This window comes from Zosterops lateralis, assembly GCF_965231275.1.
Source record: "Zosterops lateralis genome assembly, chromosome: 4".
In the NCBI taxonomy this organism is placed as follows: Eukaryota; Metazoa; Chordata; class Aves; order Passeriformes; family Zosteropidae; genus Zosterops; species Zosterops lateralis.
The window spans coordinates 54,165,724-54,186,223 of record NC_139765.1 but is presented as its reverse complement, the minus strand read 5'-3'; the positions used below and the strand labels follow the sequence as shown (position 1 = coordinate 54,186,223).

The 20,500-nt window shown below is 37.6% G+C and overlaps 1 protein-coding gene across 5 annotated transcripts in view; it reads right to left on the bottom strand.

The window, feature by feature from the left end:
• Nucleotides 1–203: 203 nt before the first annotated feature.
• PLXNB2 (plexin B2) overlaps nt 204–20,500 on the bottom strand; it is a 250,146-nt gene continuing 229,849 nt past the window's right edge. For all 5 annotated transcript variants that reach the window (XM_083859523.1, XM_083859522.1, XM_083859525.1 and 2 more), the window contains 10 exons: nt 19,207–19,363; nt 18,062–18,162; nt 16,953–17,037; nt 10,833–10,987; nt 9,069–9,229; nt 8,337–8,484; nt 7,775–7,839; nt 7,019–7,094; nt 4,894–4,968; nt 204–2,091 (listed from right to left, as the gene is read on the bottom strand). In XM_083859523.1, the coding sequence (XP_083715649.1) occupies nt 1,987–2,091; nt 4,894–4,968; nt 7,019–7,094; nt 7,775–7,839; nt 8,337–8,484; nt 9,069–9,229; nt 10,833–10,987; nt 16,953–17,037; nt 18,062–18,162; nt 19,207–19,363 (1,128 nt within the window). In that variant the 3' untranslated portion in view covers nt 204–1,986. The remainder of the gene's footprint in view (nt 2,092–4,893; nt 4,969–7,018; nt 7,095–7,774; nt 7,840–8,336; nt 8,485–9,068; nt 9,230–10,832; nt 10,988–16,952; nt 17,038–18,061; nt 18,163–19,206; nt 19,364–20,500) is intronic.

The window sequence follows — 20,500 nt, the reverse complement described above, 5'->3', positions numbered from 1 at the left end:
TCTCCAGGGTACTGTCATTTTTCAGAGCAAATGCCAATAAAAAGGGCATGATGTCAGGCATTCCATCTGCAGGATGTGCTGCACTCCTCCGTTCCCAACCACAGACTGATGGACACTCCTTCTCCATCACTCCCAGAGGGAGCATTACAAATCCTTTCAAACACCCATCCCCCCAGTTTTAGTAAAGATCCACTGACACTGGGTGGAAAAAACAACATTGTATTTGATTTACAATTAACAGGATTTACAAATAATGAAAAAGAAACAGATTAGCCATGAAATTAGGATGCCTTTGTTGATGAAAGAATAACTGGCAAAGCACCTTCCTGTAGAAGTCATACAGCTCAGTCCTAAACAGTATAAAATAACTTACAGCCCAGGCAGATTCAGGAATGATTATAGACAAATGCAAGAAGTCGAGTACAAAACAAACAAAAAAAACTGCTCACAGCCTACTGGGCAGGAAACCAGTTCTGGTGAGGCTTTTGATTTTCAGAAACTGAAGGAAAGGTCCACTGACAAATGCTAGGAAATTTTCAAAACGGAAGAAAAAAAAAATCAACAGACAGTAAAAGTCAGTGTGTGACAACCTACCAGGCAGGGAGAGCGGGCAGCAGACACTGCATTAGCTTGCTGAGAGTCAGCAGAGTCCGGGTGCTTGGCAGGACAATGAACAAAGGAGTACAGATGGCAGCACTTCATTAAAATGCTACTTTACTGCCAAAAACTTGCAAGACAAAGAGAAGTAAAGTTCTCTGATGTGCAATACAGCAATTTAAGAAGACGTACCTAACTTTTTGATTTGTACGGAGCTTACCTATATTGTAAACACACACTTTCTGACAAGTTATTTCAATTTTCTTTGCTATGGATTATAGTGTGTATTCAATCAAATGCAGCATTCCAAGGCTCAAAACTGACCGAGTGGTTTTCAATAGACTGGTATATGATTTTTCCAATATCATACTAGTATTTTACATCACAGATACAATAAAAACAAGTGATGGTATTTCTAGGACAGTTCCAAGATTCAAATAAAAAATCATCAGAACCATTCTAAAATAGGATATTATACATAATCAAATCATGTTAAACAGCACACTCTCGGCAAGCAGCTAATTACAAGCATTCTGCTGGTCATGTTTTTCACACAAAAGTCATTCAATAGCACATAAATACTTATTTTTCTGATCTGCTTCTTTTTACAAAACCATTCATCAGATTCACAGAATTAGTACAAGTAAGGCACATTAGCATATATCATAAAACTCACAATAATAACAAAGAGTTTTAAAGTTTTAAGGACTAATTCCTTCTTTGTAGTGATTTCTGAACCAAACAAGACTTCATCAGTAGAACTCTTCTGCAGTGACATTACTCTTATTTCTCTCACAGCCAACTGTGGTGGGTGCAATACTGTGCATCATCATTGAGATAAAGAAATAAATTTAGAACCATGTGTGGTAGCAAATCCTATTTTTAGATCTTGCAGAGAAATTGGACACTATGTTCATTATGAGCATAGACCAAGTTTTAGAGCTCTATGGAAGTCAATTTCCAGTTATCAAAATAAAAGGGGATATTGCATGTGTCTCTGTGAATGTTATTGTTTTCCTAGTACAAATATTGCTTAAGGTAGAAAGGATGCTATAGTATTGAATTTACTTGCATAATGAATGCTAAATGCTGATGTCTCAGATTCTACTAAATCAAATGAAGTATGGGTTTTTCTTCTTCCACCCCCCACCCTGCCCCCAACCAAAGGACTCTCTTTCCCACAGAAGATTCATTTACACACAACACAGCTTTTAATTAGAAGCATAATTTACAGTAAAAATTCTTTACATTACACCTCTGCTATCAAAAAACCATGAAATCTTTCATTTAAAGTTGTAATTATACATTAAAAAATAGAACACTATTTCCTTAACAGGAAGAATGAATTTGAACATCTTCAGATCAGATTTCTTTATTGCGGCTTTTGAGTCAAAGGTCAGTCACTTTATTCTCTAGCGCAGCTGCTATTTGCTGTAAACGGAAGGCAAGCTGCATTTTTTGTGCAGCTGGATCCTCTTCAAGTGCATTTATAATCTGGAAGATATAAACACAGAAAGCTTAGAATAATTTAGCTTAAAATGTATGACATAGTTCTGAGACCAAGTGTTTGATACTACTTTGGTTGTAAAGAGTCTTTTGCATTCACTCTGTACCCAAGTCCATCTATTAGGCCCAATGTTCTATTTTTTCACAAAGACAATAAAAATTATTGTCTCTCTTATTTTATCTAGGTTTCTGTAATGTTTCCAATTATTGAGATACAAGCCAATTAATAGGTAGTACTTTATCTTGTAAAATGTTACATTCCAAGATGGAGCAGGCAGGGGAAGAATTTCCTTAGCGCTATTTAAGAAACAGTGCTTTTACTTACAGTGCACCCTACAAAGCTTAAGGGTCATTTACCATCAGTAATTATATCCTATGCCCATGAGCTTTAGTTATGAGAAGCTCCTGGGTGGCCCATGCGCAGGCATACAGTAGGACAATGCAAGGTCTCCTATGTCTGTAGCAATATGAGGAATAAAGCCGGCAGCTCCCTTTTGGCCCTCGCCAAGAAGTGCCATGACTCTGGCCCAGCACAACATAGTTCAGGAAAGGAAATAGCTCCTTGGAGGAGCCCGCAGCATTCTACAACTTCTGCTGTACAGAATATATATATGTGAGGATATGATTCTTAAGACACAAGGGATTTGAAAACAAGAGCCAGTAAAGGTCAGCTGTTATGAGAAAGCTTTTCTTCAAATAGAGTTTTTTAGGGCTTCCCAGATCAAATTCAAAAGGTTTTGAAAGGTTTTCATTTCCACCATCCTTTAGGAAAACTTTCTCACCAGCTATTAGATTTCTCCATTAGAAAAATGTGTTACATGACAAAACCATTCCTTTTCTAGAACTGGCTTTATTAATATAAGTCTGACAGTGTAATCAAGCAGAAACCTTTAGCACTGTTTAAATACTATATAAACTTGCAAGTACAAGGACTGGAAAAATGGAATTTGCCTGTCACTACCTATGGTTCTTATTACTTCTTGAACATCACTGGCAATGGAGATTAATGCAGTCAGAATCAATCTAGCCAATGATTTCACTTTGAAGGGCTGGTATAGTGTTTGCATTTCCAACACTGGAGCAAATTTGTTTAGAAATAATTATTTTAATGAATTTGTTTTTAAAGTGTGAAAACATTTTTACAAGACAGACTTAATAAACACTTATTGCAGTATTTAAACTGGGCCTAATTTAATTTGATATTGTTTCCTTAATTTAAACAATTATATCTAGCTGTAACTCCTCAAATCTAGACTAAATAATTCATGATTATCTCTACTGGTGAATATATCCTTCATATAAATGTGGACAATTAGAATGTACCCACTTAGTCATTGTCAAGCCCTGCAGAGATGCAGAAGGTACAGCACATGCTGGGAACCACTGTGTCAGTAATAAAGACAAGGGCAGCTGCAAAATGTTCCAATTTATGCAAATCAAAACATTTTCATGGAAAATAAATAAGCTTGATTAATTTTACTGAATGGTTGTTGACAGATTATCTCCACAATTCTGAATTAGCAGCCTTTTCATCAGATGCACCTCATTGTTACACAATGATGTGCATGGAAGGGAAGAGCTGCAGCTACATAGTGGGGTGTGCTGGCCTGTCACTGATGAAGTCCCACAGGCTGGTGACTCTGCCTGAGGTGTGGATGAATCAGGGATTTACAGTTCATCTGTCATTCAGGGTCCCCAAGTGTTTTTGTAAGAGGTCAAATTACGGACACATTTGGGAAGGTGCTGAAAGCCAGCTTAGCACTGGGGATGGGGGTGAGGGAATGCCATGGGGTTGGCCTACATTCCTCTGTCTGCTTCTCCCACTGACCATCATTGCAAGACTTCTCAGGGTGATTTGATTTTCCCTGCTTCCATCTGTTTAAAAGCTGTGACAGGCTGGCTGCTCCTGTATAAAGCAGCTGCAGTGAAGGATGCGACTCACTGTCTTTAGTGCTAAATATAAGTGAAAACATGAACTGTGCTGAGGTGCAAGACTAACCAAATAGAGCTCACATGTGCTGTGCTCGTTTTTGATTCAGCATCTGTTCTTGCTTTAATTCTGAGAGTTTTCTGGAGGCATTCATTTCCATGGAAACCTTTGAAAAAAAGTTTCCTTCTCTCTTTTTGTTTTCAGATTAAGTTTGGAGAGCCATAGCCACAGCTCAGCTACTCTGGGGTATTCTTTGTCCCCCTTTCCACAGGGTGTGAAAAACCTAAGAAACTTTTTAAACTGAAGCTGTGAGCCTGCTTTTGAATCAGGCTACATTCAACAGTTACTCTACTTAGGTTTACCTTAAGCAGACACTTCACTTGGCATGGCAAAACAGGGATGGTAACATGCACAGAAGTTTAAGGAGCATTTTAACTAATAAAAAGGACACGGCTCCAATTCCTACAAGCAAAATGAGTTTAATGGATTGTTCCTAATAAAAAAAGCACACTGTCTTGAAACCTGATATAACTCGGGTGACTTTTTGCTTGATGACATTCTTATATAATTATTAGGATGGTAGAACTGAAGAGAAGTGATTTTTAAATCTATTTCTCTTTCAGATCTGGTTAAACAATCTCTACCAAAACCTGATAGCCATAATGAAATTGTTAATTTATAAGGACATTCTCTTGACCAGTGTAATTGCCAAGCTGGGTATATAACTGCAAGGTTTTTGTTCAGCATTGCTTTTACCTGATTATTCAGTGAAATCCAGAAGTCACTCCTTTAGACTAGTGTTAGCCTTCAAAACCTTTTACCATTGATATTAAAGCATGAAAACAAAAGCCATAACTTACCTCATCATAGTATTTGTTAGTGTACTGGTAGAGTTGGTGTAGAGCCACAAGTGTGTTTAAGGAATCGGTATGTGCCTGTTAAAACAAGCAGGCAGCAAACATGTCAAAATAGGGTCACACACAGCTGAAAGTTATGCACATGCACAACTGTTGGGTATAATTGACAAGATTTCAAAATGCAAGCTCTGTGTTTAACATTTTTTAAATGACACTTATGGCAGACAAAAGGAATGAGAAAACTTTTGTTTGGTGATTTTTTGATCAAGACTTTCCCTCTGGTATTTTTCCAGCCTGCCCACAGCTCTTAACACTGGAGGTGGAAGATATTTTGAACTCTGAACGTCAAACCACAGGCTACGGCTCAAACATCTGTTAGCAGCATGGGTGTGAAAAGCTAAAGTATTCACTCAGTACAATCTACATATTGTTGAGATATTAAGCATTGGCTCTGACACAGTCATCATGGGTGTTTGAAATCCTTTCTCCAGTTCTTTTTACATCCTGGAAATTATTCACACCTCACTACAGCAAGGGTGTAACTCATCAATATCATGACCACATGTACATTTGGAAAAAGGCACCTGAATCATGAAGATAGAAAGGTGTGTGGGGGGGTGTGGTGAGTAGAGAGACAGAGAGACAGAGAGAGAGAGAGAGAGAGAGAGAGAGAGAGAGAGAGAGAGAAAGGACTTCAAATGAAGCAGGAAATAACCCTTCCACTACCTCATCTTCCCCCTGCCCCCACACATATGACTTATTTAGTGAATGTGCTCTACCTGTCTGAACAGATGTTCTTCATTCAAATGTGTAGGATTCAAGTCTCTAGCTACGACTTCAGTCTTTTAAGTTAGTTAAGAAAATGAAGAATTGCAAAATATTGCTACTGGCATAAATTATTACCCAAGGGATAAAGCAGCAGAGAAACATCCATCTTCCCTTGCTCTATAAAAGTCACTTTTAGAGCTGGTCAAAATTTGCAGTGTTCAATCACTCCTTCCATATTAATTTTTATCATAATTTATAATGAAAAGAGAAAGGAAGAACATATCGTGCTGATGCTAAAACATTATATTGAATTTACTTTTAATCACCAAATGTTCTAATTTTATATACATCTCAATTTATGTAATAAATAAAGTGAACTGTAAAATGAAATGTCACTGCAGATGAGTTTTGTAGTGAATGACTGAAAATAGAAATGCTCTCATGAGGATGTTGATCTGCAAAATGTTAGGTCCTAAGGGCACTGAAATAAACAAACTGCAAAAAATTCCCCAAACATCCTCCTTACGCTAGAACTCTTCAACTAAATTAAGCAAATGAGCAAACCAGCTGGTAAGTATACTGCCTTCTTACTCAGGCTAAACAACATCTTTAGGACTGGTGAGGGGCTCTCCTGGTTCTCCAAGTTAAATAGAGTGCTTCAGAGGCAAGAGCCTGCTCAAGCTGAGCTGATCTGCAGAGCAGACAGGCTCTTTCAAGAGGCTCTTCACAAGCAGGTTTTGTAATGACTTTGTTTCACCCATCTCCAACCAAAGTCCCAGATAGCAACCACCCTACACTGTTCTTCTCCATGTGAAGTAACCCAAATAATGTACAATGCAAAAACTGCCACTGAGCAAGGACATGATGAACTTCTCACATATAGGATAAAGCAGAAATATTGCCCCTGTATAGACAGTTATAAAATATGCTATACTTAATGTTCATGCCTCTTCTTTAATTTCTGGAATCTAATTTTTGCTGTGGTAGCACTGTGTATTCAGTTAGCAGTATGATCAATGCTAAAAATCCTCTGTATGCTGTGGAGAGAAAGCACAGTTCAAGAGTGCTATAATTTTTCTGCATTGGATGTGAAAAATCCAGACACTGTGCTCTATTCCCTGTGTAACTCAGATAGATTAGTGACAATAAGGGTTCTTGATTCCATTCACTAATCAGTTTTAAAGGTCTAACAGGCACGACTACAATGAATAGGAGTTATTTCAGTATTTCAGGAGTATAACTCATTCTGATATTTGCACATACAAAAAACCCCATTTGTTGAGATAGAAAGAGAAGACAACAAATACCAATGCTACACTTGGCTCCAATTTCACAACAAGAAAATGGATTGTATTCTTACCCTAGAAATCTCTGCTAGATGGGTATTCATGTCTTGGTCACTCACTGGCACCATCTGACGAATACCTTTGTAGTAACTGCAAGAGATTAAAAAAGATTTTCAGTTAAGTAAAATAAACTGTGTCTTTCTGGTAATTCTGCCATTATTTTAAAAATGCTTCCTTACTAACACAGGAGATACTCTTCCACAACCAACCAATGACTCCTTCAGTAATTCCTGCCTTCCAACATTAGTACTTTTGCAGTAGAGGCAAATCATACCTGATCGTACAGGAATGTACCACAGGAAAAAATCTATAATTGCAGGTAGTGATTGTTTTAGGTCTTAAAACTGACAAGAATTTTGTTTCGTGGCAGATCTGCCATGATATTAACAGAATTTCCAGTTAGTAAATGAATAAAGTCAGAGGCAGAATAGAAAAAAAATGTTTCTGAAAATGTTTTCAGGATTTGGTCTTTACTGAGTTATGGAAGTGCAGCATTTGTTAGATTGTGTCAGTAGCAACTATGACTGCAGAAAACAGCATCATATTTTCTCCTGAATAAATCTATTAATCTCTCTGTACAGACAAGAATACATACTGGGCCATAACAGAGCTCCATTTCAAATCTGCCAATGCCACCACCAAGGGGATCTTTAAACATTTGGGTGTAAAATTTTTGACAGTTGACTTTGACTATATCAGCATTCCCTTTCCCTCTTACACAGGTTTAAAATCCTAACAACTGAATAACCATGAAAAGAGCTGATACTTACTCTTCTACCATTTTCTTATAGTTAGAGATTTCTTTTGCATAAAGTAATTTATTACTTGGAGAATCCTGAAAAATTCAGAATACAGAAAAACGTATTTATTTATGAACATTTCTAGGAAGCAAAACAGTCAAGAATATAAGATCAAGCCTTTATATTCACATACACTTGAGCTTTACAGATATTAACATTTGGATACTTATTAACATTGGTGGGATTATTTCATAAAAAGATGATGTTTACACATGGCATTACTGCTGAGTTTTACAAACGTATGAATGCAAGGTGATAATAAATTATTGGTGGGCCTGAAAGAATCAGTTCTTAAACATGCTTTTAATAAAAGCAGTTGCTATTTTCTCCTTTTTTAATAGTATTAATTGGCAGACTACACAAAATACTGACAGGTCACCAACCTGTTAAGAGGTGAAATGTTAACTTCATTATAAAACTAAAAAGAAACAATCAAGGCTGTATCTCCTCAGAGAATGGGTATTGTCTGTGAGGATGCCCTTTGTCTTGTCAGGCATGAGCATAGTCAGGAAGTAGAATGCAAATCACTTACTCTGCTTAATTTGTGCTCTGTTCTTGTGCAAGCATCCATGAAAGTCTGTGCAATGACTGACAAGGAAGCATCCACTACTTCATGAACGTGGACATCAAAGATGAAATGAGGATTTTTCAATATGTTTACCCAGAATCTAAGAGGCAGGCTGCAAAGCAATGAAAAAAAAATAATCCTTTTTACACAGCAAATATTCTAAAAAAAGAAAATCACATGAAATTAAGTATGGGCTTTACATTTTGATCTCCTCACGGCAGTGATATTTAATTTTATATTTCAACATTTATACAAGCTTGTCTGGGTCCCATGCCTAAAAACCAACTCTTTACATCTCTCAGAAAAACTCATATAAGAAGGCTCTTGAGTGCCCCCCAAAAACAAGGAAGGATGTATGTGTGGTCAGAGAAACTATCAAGTAGTATGTATTAGATTTTGTGATTTGACAGGTAAATTTAGTCCCATCTGCCTCTTGCTTTCTTCTCTGAGGAAAGATAAAAAGTAAAACATGGTAAATCTGTCAGTGACAATACTATAGGTAAACTGGTTTCATTTTTTGCCGCTTCTAGACTTACAGGGAATCTTTTTCATCACACAAACATTTTACCTCAATTAAAATGATTCCGAGGATTACAAATGAAATTTACTTCGATTTGTGGTAAGAGTGCTAGTATATACCTGGGAATTATACTCTTATTTCTCTGCAATATAAGTATGACTCTGTTTATACTGTACCTGTTCGTTTTCCAGATGTGAATGGTATCTTCATCCTTGATGTCATGTTTTTCTGCTTGCTCATCAAGAAAGTCAAAGAAGTACTTCACAGCTGGTGGCACCACATGGTTTGAGTTCAGCACACTATGAAAGAAGTCATCTACAAACTGCTGAAGTGTCCCCTAAAAGCAAATTTTAAAAAATCAGTTACATTCATGTTACAAGCTGAACTCAGCATCTTTCATTCCTTTGGACATAATCCAGTTGCCATCACTGGTGGCCTTTATCCTGAGTGATAAGAGTGACAAAAAGCAAACCATTTCTTAAAGTTTGTAAACTGCCAACACAGTAAAGACCTTCTAGGGCACAATTTTATGTTCTAGACTCAAAGGTTATGACTTCACCAGAGATTCTATGGTTTGCACAGAAAGGTGTGCCTTCTGCTTGACAGAAGAAGCAGAAATTGGTTGCTACATTTACCCTTCAGGGTCATTGTGCACATAAAATAATTTTTAGCCACTTTTTTAATGGTTTTGCAGCTTCCCACATCCAGTTTCTCTGACACCAGAGCACTGCAATTTTTAGAAAGGGTGTGAGAGGAAGAAGTACCACTGAAAATTTGCCCTTTTTGTTTAAGGGCAAGCACATGGGTCTCATCAGACATCCAGTCTGACTCAGTTTCATGAAATCCATGGAGCTCAAGAGTGAAGTGTCCAGAAGGGCTGTGTTCTTGGATTCTGGCATCTGCCTGGATCTTAGTAATGGCAACCTGAGAGACTGTTCCCTTGTTGTAGAGAGGACCCTGTTGAGGTCACATAGAGTTCATCCCCAGTCAACTGATTGGCCCTACAACACCTTTGAAGGGCTGGGTCTTCTCTCCAAAGATGACTCCAGCTGACAGCCTCCAAACAGTGAAGGCACCCAGATGGCAAGGAGCTCCAAGACATTCTACTGTCAGGCAGAACACACAAGTCCCAGGGTTGAAGGGGTAGCTGTGATCTCAGCTACATCTCACCAACATTTTATGAATCAGTAAAGCTCCAGACTAGTAATAATCTATAAAATGGCTATTGGGAATATAAAGCAGTGGCTTAATTAACAGAAAAATGGATGCAAGCATCTTTTTGGCTCCTTATCCTGAGTCTATGTCATCTACCTAAAGACTTTCCTTCATATCTACTTCCACACTTTGACAAGTGGCCTTAGCTGGAGTCAGACTGACTTCATTTTCACAAAAGGAGCCTGGGTTTGTGGTCATTAAATACATTATTCTAAATTCTTTCTCCAAGGAGAAATGTTTTAAAAAATATTTTGCTCATTATCAATTCTGCAGTATAGGCACTCAAAATACTCTAAAAGGATTATTATCACTTGGAAACTTTTTTTGGGGGGGGGTTTATTGCAGCATTGGTCACATACAAGAACATGGAAATATAAGGCTCTGTAGGAGTTTATAAAGAATTCAGTTCAAAAGAAAACCAAACGAAGTATTATCTAAACAGGTGGCACAGAGCAAAATATCCATCTTTGTCTTGCAAGGAAAATCCTTATTTAATGATCACATGATCATGGTTCTCATCTTTGATCAGGAGTTGTATTTCATCTCTTTCCCAGTAATCTTCCTCAGGGCATATTAATCACTTGAAGCCTTGAACACCAGCTTGTATGTATATGATGCATATTCCAAATTGTAGCTGAACACATAACTAGTATTTGCATCTATTTCCTCAGTTGTATCTTAAAATCTGTAAAGTAAGGTGTAACTATAGTACATCTGAGTCCTACCTTCACAGAAAGAAGTCTGGTCAGGTAGATTTCTGTAATAGCTTTGGTCCTCTCTTTTTCTTTCACACTGCCCCGCTTTGATTTACCTTCATCCATTTCATCCACTGGCCGGACTAGATGCCAGACTTTATTTTCATCTTCCAGAAGTGCATGCCCTAGAAACAGTAATTGCAATAATTATAAAAAACACCCAACCCCAAAACGGCAACACAAAAGTAATCATATCATATATACAATGATCCCTACCCTTAACATACCTGTCCTCTCGCCAAGGGGATCTAGATTACTCTGTTCCTGTCCAGTATATATAACTCAAGTACTAAATGTTCAGTGGCACAAAGCTGAAAAAGCTTGTTTTTGTTAAGACCAAAGGGAGAGGAAAGAATCTCACAACAGGAAAACTCCTATTTGGTCACTGTCCTGTTTCAAGCCAGGGATAATTTTTGCAGTAGCCAGGAGGGGTCATGGCTGGGACACAGAGGTTGTTCTATATGACCTCATGTCATTGTCACAGCTGGGGAGAAGGGAGTCTCCTATGGGGAGAAAGAGTTCCTTCCAGTGGAGTAAGTGTGGAGGGAGCAACGGGGTAATGCCAGTTTCAAGCTGGAGAGAGCAGAGGGAGCAGTCAGGTACTGTCTGTTGTTGAGGGTTTCCATGGTGAGCAATAACGTTTCTTCTCTTGTATCCACTGTCATTAGTTTTCTTTTCTCATCTCATTGCTGTTTCCAGTAAATTGTTGTTATCTCAACCCATGATTTCTACCTTTTGTCCTCTCCATCCCACTATAGGGGAGGGGGAGGTGGAGGGGAAAGTGAGCAAGCAGTGCTTGGCTTGGTGTAGTAGAAGACTAAATTGGAGAATACCATTCCTAAATCACGACAGTCATGTAAACACGGTATGTATATGTTTTGAGCTTCACACAATCAGGCTCTTTACCTCTTTGTGAATTCTTGAAGACATGATCAAGTTATAGAATCCTAGCTAGGACTGACCCCATAATCACCACAGAAATACCAATTGCAGCCTACTCCTGGTACAACTCTTTTTTGGTAACACCATTACAATTCACATCTTTACCCCATTTGCTGAGGTCAAAGTACAGTGTCTCAGTTCAAACCTTCCTTTTATCAACATTTGGTAAGCACTATTTGACTGTGTAGCTGAGTGGAGGAAAAATACATCCCTTCACTGGGATGACATGAACTCCAGCAACCAGAGTGAATGACTGAAGCAAATTCATATCCATTATAATAAGATTTTTAAAAGACCTTTTTGTCAGTATTCATAGTCTAAAGCAGAGGAAGAGACACATCAAGTCTGTTACAATAAAGCAGAAAGAGGAGTAAGCACTTGGATGATAATGACAGCTCATCTGGTCACAGTGCCCCACTGTGCTACCTGGGGCTTGGCCGTGCACTTGGTCCTGAGGCTTGGACCAATGGTCATACAGTGGATAAAAGCAGCATCAACATTATTGTTCAAACAAACTCCATGCCTAAGGATCTTCTTCTGCTACAGACAGTTTAAAAGAGATTTTACAATTGTTTTAACTTGCCATTAATATTTCTTGAAAAGGGTTTCTGTGTAATTTTCAAATCTCCTGGTTTTTTTTGTTCTTCCTTTATTTCCTGAACTTTTGCATCTACTTGGCATAGTCCCTAAAATCAATGGCACTTTTCCAGAAGAAGTTATTGAATCAGTACATTTAAAATCATTGACATCTTAAAAATATGGGTTATTTTTCCCAGAAAAATTGTGATTCAGCCCCACTGTACAAATTATTTTGCATTCTGCTAAGTTTATGCCTTAATATACACCTCTAACATGACTGAATCCCAGTTACAGCACAAAATATCAGGTTTTAATTGCATTAACTTTGACCATAATAGTTTATTAACTAAGTTCCTCAGCAGCTATATTGAATTTCCCAGCTCGCATGTACATTCAATATTTTACATCACAGGGGAAAATAACATTTAAGAGTAATCTGGCTAAGCCAACACTTTTGCTTGAATCTACTTTATATATTCTCATGAAAAGCCTTAGTTATGCAGTCTTTTGGGACATTTACTTCTTTTTAACAAGGTAGGGAAAAAATATAAATCCCACATTAAGTCATATTGTCCTTCGAGAGTCCTTAATTCAACTTGAAAGTTCATGTGAATGAAGCCAGAAAAAATAAAAGTTATCACTTTATTTTGAAGCAGTTGTGATTTCACAATAGATGTCATTCATGGCAAACATCTGCCAGTACAGTAAGAACCACTGCTGGGCATGAAGCATGGAATTTCTTTTGCAATCCCTGTTTATTTAATTTTGGAAATTAACAGATCAAATCATGCAGTTAGACCAGAAACTATATTCCAGCCTTATGCCAGTTGTTTGTTATTCCGCTTCCTCCTATGAATCAAAGGAATTTATTCTCTTTGCCCTCCTGATGGTATTTGGTCCAGTTTAACTCTGGACAGAAGAGGAAATGGCTAAAGAGGTTTCCACTGACATTACTGGCTCTTACATGCAGCTGAGTTTGTTCTGTGTTTGTTTAGCAACAGCAGAATTGGCTACTAGTGGAATAGTAGTTATGTCATAGGAAAGTGAGAATTAAGAGACTACAGCTTAACCAGATGAACTTCTGCAACCTGAAGATCTCACTTCATTGCTACAAATAGCAGGAAGAAAGTGGAAGAGAAATTTGGAACATGGACCAACAAAACATGTTAGCAATATGGTTGCTAAGAGAAAATAACAGTTCTATGAGATAACATTCTCCTCAATGTGAAAGTAGGAAATGAAGAAAATAAAAGAGGGAGAAATACTTCCTTTTTATATCTTTAGTCATACTAAGCATCAAGCTGTAAGCAGGAAGAAGATTGTGTCCAGGGGGTCAAATGCTTCCCCCTAAGCTCTTTGTCTTGGCCCTTGGGCATTCTTTGGCCAATATAAAATAATTATCGGGGTGTTGGGGGTAGTGTAAATGACAAAAATAGACTGTGCTTACTAATTATAGTGGTAGGAGCCATGATGTAAACATCAGGCAATGCAGCCCCTTTCCCCTTGTGTGACCTGCAGCAAATTATTTTCCTTCCAGTCTCTCCTACCATGAATTCTGCTCCATGGAGATGAAGAAAGGGCTGCCTTAACAGATCTGCTAATTAGTATTTCTGACAGGCAACCTTTTGTCTATTTTTATTCAGAATTTAAAAAGGACATCCCCCCCAAAAAAAGCCCCCATCCTAACCCCAAAAAACCACCCCAAAATAAAACAAACAAACAAACAAAGACCCAAACCCAAATATCAGGGAAAAAAACCACCCCAAATAACAGAATGTTTTGGCCTGGTTTATAGTTCAGTACAGAAATACTAGTATGAAATGACTGGAACCATTCTCCTTGATACAAATTAGTAACTGCATTTATTGTCTCCAGAAGCAAAAGATGCTGTATTTAATTTGTCACAATCTCCAGTTTCCAGTGTCTCCCTGTTAGAAGCTCTGAATAAAAGCAGCATAGAAGCAATGCCAGGTTTTAGAGCAACATCTCTGAACATGGTTTAACATTTTCGGTCAGTGCAAAGCCTCCTACTTTGGCTGACAGTCAATGGCTTCAGCTGACACTTCTCAATGCAAAAGGTGCAAGTTAATGAGACTGAATAAAAGGAAATCCACTTTGTCACAAGCCTCATTCATAGTCAGGATAGGATTTCTGTTTATTCAGACCCTGTAAATCCCTGTGCCATATAAATGTGTATGTGTGGGAAGGGAAGCCTCTGATCCTCTCCTCTCCCTTTTATACACAGTGTCTCACAAATCATGGTCACAGCAGGCTCTCACTTTGAAAAGCTATAAAATGTTATAAAGCTGCTACTACAGAACAAGTTGGCACCAGATAGCTCTGTGGACCTTACAGTGCTGAAGAAAGCAGGGTAGCTTGGCATGAAACGCTGTCATCCCAAATTTGTACACTACGATGGTGCAAGACAGGTGTGGAGAAGAAACATGGTGGAAGCTGTTTGCACTCGATACTTTGGGATCTGAACTCTCGGCAAACTTTTCCCTCACATACAAAAGCCCTTGTGTGACAGCACCATCCCCAGAAGTCTGCTTTTCCCTTACAATTTAGTATGTCATACAGATAAATAAGGAATTCTCCTTGGAGTACAGATTATGTTTGTTCAAAGAGCTTCATTATACTGAATCATATTGAATGATATAATTGCAGAGAAGGAGGAAAGGAAAAAAACCTAACCCAAGAAAAAAAGAAAAACATGTGATCTGGTTTTCTACTGCCTGCCACAAGAATAGAGAGGGGAAGAGGATGAAGATTGTCAGTCCAATACAGAAAGCTAACCACTATTCTATATTAAGAAAGCAAAGCAAGTTAAGGGCACCACCAGGCATCATTCACAGTCCACTCCACTTCTTTAGAAGTGAGGTGACTATAGCCCCAGCCACCAGTGCAACCAAACTGAACAGGGACTAGGAATCAGCAGCTTGCCTGGCTGCACTCCACTGCCCTCTATATTAAACTGGATGGCTTTTTAAGTTAACACGCTGGGTTGGCACCTGCTGTGACAGAACAGTCACTGCTTGGCCAGCTATGCCAGGCCCTTGGAGTAAAAGGGTGAGGATAGCAGCAGCAGTGTAGACATTACCATTAGAAGACTCTTCTTTCTGGTGGAAAAAATCTCAAAAGAAAGAATCCAGGAGGACACAGTAAAAAGTAAACAGTAAGTAATTCTGCCTGTTTTAATTTCCTGTCCAACACTCAAAAGAAAAGTCTGAACTTTCTGCTAAATAGCTATATATGTCAGAGCTATCAGCTGAGACCCATCTTTTTGAAAAATGTACATTTCTGGCATATTATTTCCAACCTGTTAAACTGCCCAGCCCTCAAAACGTATTAAATCTAAGATCAGTAAATCTGTTTAAAGGAATGAAACTATTAGGTGAAGTAATGGCCTTTGCAATCAGTGCTAGACAGAAAAGCATATCAAATGAGTTCATGGGAGGAAGAATGATCTCAACAATTATTGTTCCATAAATCTAACTTCTACCTCATGTAAAATAATTGAATATGAGGATAAAAAAACCCAGAGAAACTGAACATCTGACATCAGTAAAGGAAATACATGTGACAAGGAACATATATTCACAAGTAAATATTGCCATAAAAATCTGAGTGCATTCAAGGCTGTAATGGATATTGTGTCTCAAGATATTTTGAAATATAGAAAATTGGTCTAGACATAACACTAACATGTAAAAGTAGAAGCTTTTAAGAAGGGTTGCAAGCTAACAGGTTGTCTTCTGTGTTGCAAAGTCCAGCATAATGTAGCAGACAGCAATACAAGAATTATGCAGCAGATGCATTAGTGATGTGAAAGAGAAGAAACATTACAAGGAAATTCCTGACACTCACTTACAGAGGATTGAAAACCTCAAAAAAGCAAAGGAATTGTGAAAAACGGTGCATCTAAAGAGACAAAATGCATGGAATGATCAAAAAAGCCCTGGGAAAAAACAAGTCAGTGTAGCTGGTTAAACATCACTCAAAAGGAAGGGAGACACAAAATCTGAAGGTAGAGAGATGAGTTTGCAAGGCAACACAGTCGTAAGAAATGCTACAAAATTACATCAGATTCATTATGTTACAGAGAGGGGAGCTGGTCTCCACTGTGGTTCATCTAGAACATTTAATTCACAGTCTAATAATTAGTGAAAGAAATTTGAAGAGGAACATGAGTAAAAGCTGAAGAAATGAGAAAAAGAGATAAATATATTGAAAAAATGAAATAAACATGAAATAAACAGTTTGACTATAGATGTAGTGTGATTAAAAAATATGTAAGGAAATGTTTAATAAGAGTGGTTTCTATTAAGTTGGGGTATGGACTCATAGCATTTATGGTTAAAGTCCTAGGGTTCAAGACTTTGATAATGAGGGCTAAAAAACCATTGCAAATGTCCAGTGGATAACACACAACAAACAAATAAACCCTATATGGTGGGGATTATCCAGCTCCATGGAAGTGCTTGATATTCAAAAGCCAAACGGCAGCATCGCTCTATGGGTTTTGACTTCTACTCATTTTGGGAGGTAGGGAAGCCACAAGATACTTACTTTCCCCTGGGACATCTTGCTGATTATCCTCTGGCTGCTGGGAAATTCCCATTTTTGATAAGATGAGTGTGGCACCATCTCGGACCTTTGAAAATACAAACACAGAGGTATTCTTCAAAGGAACCATGCACTACTGAACCTCTTTCTTACCCTGTAAACTGGGGATCTGTAATTGGTTGCAGGGAATCTACGACAAATGCTAACTTTCCAAGGCTTTCTGGGCAACTGGCTCTGCTATTCAGAACAGACTCCCTCCCACTCTGAGAGATCCCATCATCACCTCCTCTGAGATTACTGAAACACTAGGAGCATCAACCTGCTGAGGGTGCCCTTTGAAAAATGGGGTTTATCATGAAGAATCAGACCAGTCTGACTTTTTAGGGAAAACTAACCAACTTTTCTGTTTTCCAGTCAGGATTAACTGTTGTTAGAAAGCAATAAATAGCATAAAAAGGAAAGATAAGTGGATTGCAAGTGTGTGGTAGAGTGCACAGTATGAAACCTAAAACAGACAGTACAACAACGTCAACATCTGCTCTCCTGATTAGGCTTTTGAACAAACCAGACCAAGTCAAAACCTATTTAGCAGCACAGCGAGGACAAATACAATTCTCAGGGATAGGAAGTGGTGGAGAAAAGGGAAGATGATTATGAGACCTAGGAAAAAGTTCAATGTTCAAACTGGAATTTAGATTTGGATACTTCAATATTGAGGAAACCAAGGTACTGGCATTTAGGTTTTGTGTTTTTATATAAAATGCTTAGGCAGAATGTCTAGACCCAGCCTTTCACAGTCCAAACCTTATACTGACTAGACCCAGACCCATGTTTTTCTTTTGATTCTTTTTCATAGAATCACATTATGGTTTGGGTTGGAAGGGACCTTCAAGATTTCCAACTCCCCTGTCAGGGGCAGAGACACCTTCCACTAGACCAGGTTTCTCAGAGTTCCTTCTAGCCTGGCCTTGAACACTGCCAGGGATGGGGTATCCACAACTTCTCTGGGCAACCTGCATGTAGCACTGAAATTTCTCCATAAACAAATAAAGATTTTACCTATTACAAGGAAACAGATAACAGGTGCAAACAACATTTTTGAAACACCTTACATTATAATGCATCAGTGTGTTGATACGTTTCCATCTGCCATCTCTTTGGGATGTTAAATCCAAGTCTGAGAGGATCTGTGCAGTAGAACCCGGACGCCATTCTAATGGGTAATTAAAGTGAGAAAAACCAATTTTTAACCATATGCAAAAATAACTACTCCAAGAATGTTTTACAGACCCACTGACACATTGTGGAACATCAAAAGAAGTAATATACCCCATGAGCCAATGTGTGTTCTTTATTGCTTAATCATTTGGTCTTTATTACAGAAGTTTGCATGAACTATTCCAAACCATGCATATGACTTCTGATTATCTTCCATAAAAACTTAAATTCTTTCTCATAGAATTCAATAAATATATATAATAAGATCTGCTATTGATCCAAAAGGGATTTCATGGAATAGAAAAGACATTTTTAGGGGATTTACTAGGATTTTCTGAAATGCAAGAATTCCATTTTCTACTTTCAGGTTAATACAGAAATGAAAATATTGAAAAAAATATTAGTTGGAGCTCTTATTCTGAGTTTGTTGTTCTGAGTTTTGTTCCTTTTAAGAAACACTATTTTTTTTTTTTTTTTTTTTTTTTTTTTTTTTTTTTTTTTTTTTGTCAAGAAGAGAACAGCTATTTTGAAAGCCTTCAAGGAAGATGATTTTCAGAGACTAAGTAGTACATCATCTCCTAAAGGTGCAGTTCCTGTAAGTTATAGTTCTTTTGAATAACCATCATAAAGGCAACTAAAAATCAGTACCAGTTTCTGAAATTGCATCATTACTTCTCCATCAGTTAATTATCCATGCTGCCATTATCACATTAATTAGTACCTGAGATACTGACTCTGTCAGACATGAATTCATTTGTGCCAACAGTCATTAATGGCTCTTGCAATGCTGATGACAGTATAACAAAATTTTAAGAGGCAAGAAAAACTAACTCTGTAAGAAAACGTTAATTTTTAAGGCATATTCAGATTGTTGCAAAATGATGTATTTTTGAATTCAGCTTTTTTTTAAAAAAAAAAACAAAAAACAAACCAAACCATAACCAAGCAATAAAACCTTCTTATAGACATTTTTTCAGAAAATACAAAGTCACACAACAGGTCTCACCTGTTCAATATAGTATCATGAATAACTACATACCAAGAACTACACTGTCAGCCTTTGGCCACTGAGAACATGGCAGATTTCGATAGACTTGGTCTATTATCTTTTCCTTTACTTGTGATATAGTATCACAGTTCAGCACTTTCACAGGTATGGAATCGTTTCCTCCTTCTTGCACATATACATTAACTGTCTGTAAAGAAAAGAATGTACAGGGTTATTAAGGCAAATCAGTGCTGAATTACCTCTGAATCTGTTTTTCTGGGTGATTTAAATGCAAACAGTATCTGAAATTCACCATGCACTGATTATTGCACAGCAACTCATATTTGCAATGAGAGTATGGATTCTTTGAGGGATTATTTGAAGGATCTTTTGCTGTTATGCAGGCAACCAGTTATCATAAATTCCAGCTAATTTCTCCCACTATGACAAGACAGAACACATACAAAATAGATTTTGTCATTTCTAATATGCTAATATTATTAAGTCTTGGGAGTTTATTAAAGAAACATATAAGAACAAAGAAGTTGGACCACTGACTCGTTACATGCTCCCCATTTAACCTGATAATTTTAAACATAAAAAAGGCCAAGTATTGCAGTGCCCAAATTTCATGAGTTCCCAATAATCATTTGAACTGTTGAACTCCTAGAATATTATGCACTTTTGCCTTCATTTATGCTTTCTTCCTGGCTGTGGTTTTAAAGATGAGCAGACTACTTCTGTACATATGGTAATTTAACATGGCTCAACTGAAGAGCAGTGAATTGTTCAGCTCTCCAAACTTCACTTCCTGTTACCAGCTGTTCATTTAATACACAAACACATACACATATGTATGTACATATAAAAGTAATTTCTATCATCTTATGTGTTTGAAAACCTCGTTTACTGCCTACTGTTGTCATAATAACTCTAATAGCTCCAGGGAATAATACACCTAAGTAGCTTATGCTAGTTCTAAAATATTACTGTTTTCTGATAGTATTGACATGCTTTTTTTAATGTTAAAGAGAATTTCTTGAGAGCCTGTAATTTTCTAAATCTAGAGTGATTATTTTGGAAGTAGCTTTGCCATGTAAGTGTCAGTGTCAATACAGATAAAAGAAAATAAGAAAACCATGGCCAGAATACCTCTCCAGAAGGCAAAAAAAACCCCAAACCCCAACCAAACCCCCCAAAAAAACCAACCAAAGAAACCCCCCCCATAGATACTGTGAAAACTCTCTTTCTTTGACTACCTGAATCAGTACTATCGCTCAGAGCCCTTGTGGATCTTTTCCCAGTCAGGTAACTGAGGAGGCTGGGCACATGTGAAGCACTGCAG